General features: G+C 38.8%; 1 protein-coding gene across 1 annotated transcript in view; it reads left to right on the plus strand.

Annotated features, from left to right (window-relative positions):
* Window positions 1-8,659, plus strand: part of arhgap39 (Rho GTPase activating protein 39) — a 46,038-nt gene extending 37,379 nt beyond the window's left edge. Inside the window, exons 9-11 of the mRNA XM_017457314.3 lie at window positions 1,441-1,532; window positions 3,130-3,299; window positions 6,948-8,659. Of these exons, the coding sequence (XP_017312803.1) occupies window positions 1,441-1,532; window positions 3,130-3,299; window positions 6,948-7,142 (457 nt within the window). The 3' untranslated portion in view covers window positions 7,143-8,659. The remainder of the gene's footprint in view (window positions 1-1,440; window positions 1,533-3,129; window positions 3,300-6,947) is intronic.
* Window positions 8,660-8,680: the final 21 nt, after the last annotated feature.

Here is an 8,680-nt window from a genome sequence, read left to right on the forward strand (position 1 = left end):
GAGATGTGAAGATCATCATACATACCATACAAAACCATCATACATAATCTAAAAACAACGTGGCACTAACTGGTCACGGAATGAACGGATTCCATGGGTTACTGTGGCTCAGGTGGTAGTGAGGGTTGTCCATTAATCGTAGGGTTGGCAGTTCAATTCATGGCCCACATGACACCACATACCGAAGTGTCCTTGGGCAAGACACTGAACCCCAAGTTGCTCCCGATGGCAAGTTAGTGCCTTGCATGACAGCTCTGCTACCACTGTGGTGTGAGTGTGTGAATGCTTGAATGAGACACAGTGTAAAGCGCTTTGGAACCGCTAAGGTTAAAAAAAAGAGCTATGTAAGTAGCTCTTTCATTCAGACCATTTACCAATGAATGAGTGAACAAACAATCTGTACATTCCTTTTGTACTATGAAGCGTTTTATGATTTAAGCTAGTTTTTATTACCAACACAACATTACAAAACTAATCATCACTCGGCATCACTTGGGTATGGAAAGAATTCTGTATGGCAAAGATACATCGAAAATATAGCAAACATAAAATATACACAATTTTTAAAAAAAACTTCAATCAATCAAATCAATACTTGGCATGGCCACTACACACTTTCAAATTCTCTTTGGTACACTGTTGTTCAATTTTATAAGGAAATTACTTGGCAGGTTCTTCCAGCTGGAAGTCAACATGCCAAAGATATTCTGCAAGCTTGTTTTTCCTGTTTTTAGCTTGTTGTATGTTAGTCTTTAATTTCTTTAAAGGCTCATGTCACATAATAAATGTAAAGGATGCTAGGACAGATGAAAATGCAGATAAGAGTTTAATGAAAGAGAGACAGGCAGACAAATCCAAAACAGAAGACAATAGCAAGGTCACGAAACAGACAAAGAGTCAGGTGATTGGCAAACAGGCATAAACTGGGCAAGGCTAAAATCGAGAATGAGAACAAGAACAAGAACCATGAAACAAAACAAGGAACAGGGTATAATTGCTTGGTAAAATGATAACACTAATACTTCGCAAAGACATTGTTAGAAAGCAATCTCTTTATACTGTGGAATGAGTGTGTGAGATTGGATGCAGGTGTGCGCGATTAGAATGAATAAGTGTTCTGGGAATTGCAGTCCATGGCGGCCATGTTTGTAGGTTGCAATGCAGGATGGGAAATGTAGTCACTGGTTTGCCGTGATATGACAGCTCGCTGCAATAGGTCATTTATAATTGCTTGTTTCTCTTGCACACTAATAGAGAGGGAATAAAATATAGCTGATAGTCTCTGGATCCACCGCAACCCTGAGCAAGCTAAAGCTTTTACTCAAGATGGATGAATGAATGAACGAATGAATGAAAATATATAGCATTGTATCTAGGACAAAAAGTGTTACAAATGCTACAAGGCTTGTGTTACGAAGTGTTTGTGAATCTGTCTGGCAGGGTGCCTGGAGATATAGACGAGGTAAATGCACTGAAGTTGCAAGTGGACCAGTGGAAAATACCAACCGGCTTGGAGGACCCACACATTCCAGGTATATTCTGATATATTCTCAAATGTTAAGTAAGAAATCAACAGGTTATCGTTAAAGCTAAAAAAATAATAATAATAATAATTAAAAATAACGCACCAAGTGAAATGATAGTTATTCATTGTTTTTATATTGCTATTATCCATCCATCATAGAAGGAAAATAACTGTCTGTCTATTTAAACACAAATTTAAGTACAAATACCTACTCTTATATACACAGATCATCCACAGAGTTTGGCACACACACACACACACACACACACACACACACACACACACACACACACGCAGACACAGACACACACACACACACGCACACTTCTCTTTTTAATATGAACACACATAGACAGGCACACACACATAGAAACACACACGCTTTTAGCCTTGGGCAATTGCAGTGCTCCATTTCCCACAGAATATAAATAGCCCAATCTCCAAGTGCATTATAGGAAGAGAAGAAACAAACCCTCTCTACGTCTACAGAACACGAAGAAAGTAAAGCTTAGGCTTAAACGGAGTTGAATTTTCTAGTCATGTTTTGCTAGTTTATTTGAATGATATATATAATATCTACAGTCTATGTTGTGTTTTTGATACTACGCTAGGCAGTTCTTCTTTGGGTTTCCTGCGCAACCGTAACAATGACAGTTCATTGGACAATGAACTGGCCAACCAAATACTAACCCAGAGATCATCTCTAGAGTGGCCAAACAGTGCTTATTCCTGAGTTTACATACAACTCAATACACTACAATCTATATATATTTTTTTTTATAGTTATTTATTTCTTATTGGAGATGAACGTATCGCACAGCAGCATGCCACAAAGAATAAATAGCAATAGCAAAGATTGTAACAACTCCGTCAGTACAATTGGTTTGATAATATTCAGATGCACATTTCATCGAAGCACGACTAACAGGTGCGCTACGCAAGATTTCACAACACGCTCTCAGACTAATGATAAGGAAGGTAAGAAAGAAGCCATCAGTCACTCAAAAAGAGTTGCAGGATGACCTGAAAGCAGCAGAATCAACAATTATTCGGTCAGATGAAACAAAAGAAGAACTCTTTAGCAATAATTCAGCTCGTCATTTTCTGAGTAAGTAGGGTTGTGCGTAAGAACACCATACCCACAGTGAAGCATGGTGGTGGTAGTATCATGATACGGAACTGCTTCTCTGCAAACTGTACTGGGGCATTAAGCATCAACAAATGAAATGTGAATAGAGGAATGTATTAGAGGAGAATTTAATCTCATCAGCCAAGAAGCTGAATCTTGGGAGAAGATGGATGTTTCAAGAAGACAACAGCCCCAAAAATACAGACAAAATAGCTCAAGAAAGGGCTTGCATGGCCTAACCAATCTCCATCAGAATGACCCTCGCACGCTTGGAGAATTGTGGTGTCCAAATACTTATATCCCCCTCACTGTCTGTATAGTAACATTACCTTACATAGTATCACTTCTGACTTTTTTTTAATTCAATGAAGTAACATTATCTTACATAGTATCACTTCTGACTTTTTTTAATTCAATGAACAAACTTAATTGTTAACAAAAAAAAAATTCGTCCTTCCTCTATCTTTCTCATTAGCATCATTGTTGAAGCTGTGGTACAGGGAATTGGAGGATCCAGTAATTCCTCATGAGTACTATGAAGAATGCATCTCTAACTATGACAGTCCTGAAGCTGCTGTCAGTGTCATCCATAACCTTCCTCACATCAACAAACTGGTGCTCTGCTACCTCATCCGTTTCTTACAGGTCAGTCTTTCTTTTAGTTCAATTATTTAAAAATAACTGTACTGCTGCTGTAAGTAAAATCTGTATTGCACTAAAAGGACACCATTTTAAAAGGAAATCCATTTGGCCTACTATGCCTATAAATATAACTGACCTTATAGCTTTCTTTTCTGTCAGAAATCTCAGATGTATGCAATTACAAATGTCGAGTATAAACTACTACTGCCATTAAATGAAAAAGATTGACGCTCAGTATCCATGGCATTCACAGCAGCAAGTTTAGTTACTGTTACATTTTATATAGTGCTTTACGTCGTATGGCGGGAAAACTCTTCAACCACCACCAGTGTGTAGCATCCACCTGGATGATGCAGCCATAGTGCACCAGAACGCTCACCACACACCAGCTATTGGTGGAGAGGAGAGTGTGATGTAGCCAATTCACGGATGGAGATTATTAGGAGCTCATGACAGATAAGGGCCAATGAGGGAAATTCACCAGGACACTGGGGTATACTCCTACTCTTAAGGAGAATTGTCCTGGGATTTTTAATGACTACAGAGAGTCAGGGCCTCAGTTTAACCTCATCCAAATGACCGTGTTGTGTTTACATTATAGTGACAGGGATATTAGGCCTCACACAGACCACATGGTGAGCACCCCCTGCTGGCTCACTAATATCACTTCCAGCATCAACCTTAGCTTTCCCCAGGAGGTCTCCCATCCACATACTGGCCACACTTAACCCTGTTTAGCTTCAGTGGGACACCAGGCAAGAACTGCAGGTTGCCATGAGTCTGGTGAGTTTATTCTTGAAAGTTTTAAAAGAAAAGTATTAAAAGAAGATCTTAGTGGACCTGAAGTTGACATGAGGAGGCCATACAAAACTCCACACTGACAGTTTATCGTTAGGGACAATAGTTTTTTTTTTTTTTGTTTTGTTTTTTTTTTTACCACTCATGCTCATTCCCAAAGAAATTCTGACCACCCCTAACGTTTCACCAATCCTTTGGGTCACAACTAATTGTCCCTGGACAGATGCGCCATGCAAGATTTCACAGCGCCCTCAATCTAAAGATAAAGAAGGTAACAGAGAAGCCAAAAGTCACTCAAAAAGAGTTGCAGGATGACACGAAAGCAGCAGGAAAAACAGTTACACAGAGAACAATATGCAGTGAACTGCACAGCAAACATCTCTGTTCCTACTCCTCAGGGAAAAGAAAAGAAGCACAGAGTTCCAAGTCTACAAATTTGCACATGAGTATTTAGACAAACCAGAACTCTTTTGGAAATAAAAAATAGAACTCTTTGTCAAAAATTCAGCTTGTCATATTTGGAGAAAGAAGGGCTGCACGTATGAACTATCCAAGAACACCACCATGCCCACAGTTAAGTACGTGAGTGAGAGTATTATGATATGGGGTTGATCTCCCACTAGATTCTTAGAAACATTCATAAGAAGACCCCCCCATGGTTTACTGAATGCACTGAACATGAGGAAGATCAAGCAGAATATTCAACTGTGAGGGTGTCAAGAAGACTGTGTGAGTTTTCTTTAGGCTGTACTATTTATAGTACAGTTTATCAGCAGTAGCTTAATTACTTAAGTCAGGATTCAAGAACCAGTGAGGTTTGTAGAATGTTAGTTTACTCAAGTAAATTACCTAGCTAATTTCATGCTTAAGGAGACATCATTACAAGCAGACATCTTTAAACTAAAGGCTCTACAACTGGAACCTTGTTTAACGCCAACGCCAACCCCACATTATCCTATAAAAAACCCTACTCTGGCTCTTACACCTCGACTCTGCGCACTTTGCTTTTCTAAAACTCAATTATAATTCGTGTATAGTAGCACTACTTGTATTGTTCTCCACTTGATATATCACTTTGCTTGTATTTCCTCATTTGGATAAAAGCGTCTCCTAAATGAATAAATGTAAATGTAAATGTAATGCAGTGAAACCTCTAAATCAATTGCTTGCAACTGTGTTCTCAGTACTGTCTTGAGAGAAATGTGCGGTGCACACCAGTCTTTCCAGTTTGCGCTCTCTTGCTATCTGTGAAATCAAAAAAGGGTGCGTCTGTGCTGTCGTAGGTTTTACCTCGATAAATCTTGTGTTCTAAATCTGTAGGCGTAGTGGTGTTTTCAAACCCTAAATGCCACTGTGCGAATTATTGTGAAGTATCATTTTCAGACATCTTTTAGTCATGTGACATGGAACAGTTGAGCTTATATTTTAATCAGTGTTTCGATCAAAGCTTGCTGTGCAGAAACCATCTCTCCTTCTGCATTTTCTATTATTTGTGTGTAAATTAATTTAAACCAGAATGGCTGGAAAATCACCAGATGAAGACACCAGTTAAGCATGTAAGTGTGTTATGTATACGAAGAACAAGGTTTAGTTAAATATTCATTTTTAAGATGTTTTTACTCCTCTGGACGTTGGGGCTGGTTCTAGAGGGAAAGCCTGTGGACAGTTCTTCAAAGATGGCCTCTAGACTGGAATTCTCGTTAGAGATCATGTCTGGTGATGCTCCATAGAAATCTATCCGAATCTATTCACGAAGTAACATTCCCTTATTAATATAGTAAGTCTATTGACACAACACTCAGCAGTATGAATGCTATTAGGATAGCAGGAACATTCTCAAATTGCACTTATCAGCACTGTAGGTCTGATGACCTCCCTCAAGTTATGTTTTATGATTTAACACTGTCTCGCTCACATGAGCTTCCTTTAATGCCTCACATTTAGGCCTGGTCTCTAAAGATGATATGAAAATGATGATGTATATAAATCCTTAGCGTACGTAAATAAACTTTATATGTACGATACAATAGAGTTCACGCTGTTTCGGCGCATACTCTTGAAATGCTCTGTATCAGCATTAAGCATGGTGAGGTTGGCTGTGTATCAGTAAATACAAAATCATTTGTCTTATATGCAGTACAGTACTGTAGAGAGATCATTTTTCAGTTCAGTTCAATTTTATTTGTATAGCGCTTTTAACAATGGACATTGTCTCAAAGCAGCTTTACAGAAATATATAAACACAGGATACAGTTTTTAAGTGTGTGAATTTATCCCTATTGAGAGAACCGGTGGCAAGGAAAAACTCCCTAAGATGATATGAGGAAGAAACCTTGAGAGGAACCTGACTCAGACGGGAACCCGTCCTCATCTTTGTAATGACGGATAGTGTGAAAGTTAAGGGAAGTTCATTATGGTTTTTACATGAAGTCTGTTTGATGAACTAGTCCACTGATCACCAAAGGAGACCTGAGTCCAAAACTGTATGTGGTAATTGCAGTCCCAAGGCCATCGCAGCAACCGTAGTCCCAGCAACCACATATAATTGGTCATTTGGTTACAACACAACTCCTTCTCATTATGTCTCTATCTGGCTGTGTATTTCTGTATCGTTGCTCTCAGTGCAGTCTGTTGTCCAAAAGAAGAAGAGAAGAAGCATGCTCTATCGGTTACATATATATTACTGACCCTTGTTGGGAAGCTGGGGTCAGAGCACGGGGTCAGCACCCCTGGAGCAGAAAGAATTAAGGGTCTTGTTCATTGGAAGTACAGAACCTTAACCGTTGAGGCAACACTGCCCTAGAAGTGCCATGCCTAATAATAACTGCCTGGTTTCTCTGATTTCTTGTACAGGTTTTTGCTCAGCCCGCCAATGTTTCTATCACTAAAATGGACGTGAGTAACTTGGCAATGGTGATGGCCCCCAACTGCCTGCGATGTCTCTCTGATGACCCGCGCATCATTTTTGAGAACACCCGCAAAGAGATGAGCTTTATCCGGGTCCTCATTCAGCACCTCGATACTAGCTTCATGGATGGAATTCTATAGTCCACCTTATTTACACACACACACACGTATACACATACACATACACACGTATGCTACAACACACACATATATACCCTGACATATTCACCACACATACATAACAATTACACAAAAAATTTTTTAACGTAATTCACAGACAAGCAAAAGCCAGTCTGTATAGTCAGATGTAGAACAGGAGGCACGAACCCTAATTACTGCACTGACACACACTCACACTTACAAAAGCACAAATTGAATCTCTTTTACGTACAAACACATACAGACACACTTAGAAGACAACACATACATTCCATTTTAGCCCCTTTTATCATTTCTAAATGTGTTTGATTGGAGATGTGAGTGTATAGCACTGTCTTGTGTGTTTGTCTGTTGAATGTTGTGTGGACATGTGTGTGGTTTTTTTAATCTGACTGACCTATATAACTGTCTACAACAGTCTACTTGCTTTTATATAATTAATTTATTTTTTTTTGTATTTATTTTAACAGGGGTTTATTACTACTGCCTTTTGAAACAAATTGTCAGCCTCATGTCGAGTGTGAATGTCTGTGTGTATGCACATGTATGAACAATATGTTCCACTTAGTAGTTTTCCTTAATGGAAATTGTCACCACACCAACTTACATGATCTTAACAATCACATATATTCATAGTTTACACAGCCCCAGACCCCCAACACACACACATACACACTGATTAGGCCTGGTGCTTTTAATACTGATATAACACATCGCCTTGCACTATGTCCTCACTTCCCTTCAGGAGAAGCAATGTAGAGTGAAGTAGAAGGATGGAAGATGGAGGGAGAGGCAGAGGGAGTAAGGCAGACAATAAAAACAAATATTCAGAAGTTTTTTTGGGTCACTTATCTGCACATGGAATGTCATGGATATAATGTTCACCTTCATCTATACCATCATAAAATATATAAAAAGATATTTAAAAAAATATATATATATATATAAAATCCATAAAAGAAGTAAACACAAAGTCGAATAAAGGAATAGTGAAACTTTACAAAAAAAAACAAACAAAAAAAAACTTAGGTTTGCTTCTCATTGTAGTAAATCGAAACAATTTTAATTGTGATTGAAATAAAGGGAGTCGATTTGAATCGTGTCTAATTGAGAATGCTCTGAGCTGAGAAAAAGATAAAACACTGGGCAGATCACTATATACTCAGAGAGCACACAAAAAACATTACCACACATGTTCCAATACACACACACACACACACACACACACACACACACACACACACACACACACACACACACACACAGACACCCACACACACACAAACAAAGTTTACCTGGGACACAGACAGGGAAGAAATATACTGTAGATCACTGCTGGAACGTTAGCCTGCTCACGGGTCTGTCTTGCATTATTGCTTTTATTGTTCATGAAATCAGGCTGAAATCCCCTCTCCCTCCTTTTGGTCTGAGATCTGATGGTGACTCTGTAAGTTAGGGTAAGTCTGTCTGAACATTGTTTAATAAACAAATTCAAAAACTTGGAATGTGATCGATCCTTA

Source organism: Ictalurus punctatus, chromosome 2, assembly GCF_001660625.3.
Source record: "Ictalurus punctatus breed USDA103 chromosome 2, Coco_2.0, whole genome shotgun sequence".
Lineage (NCBI taxonomy): Eukaryota > Metazoa > Chordata > Actinopteri > Siluriformes > Ictaluridae > Ictalurus > Ictalurus punctatus.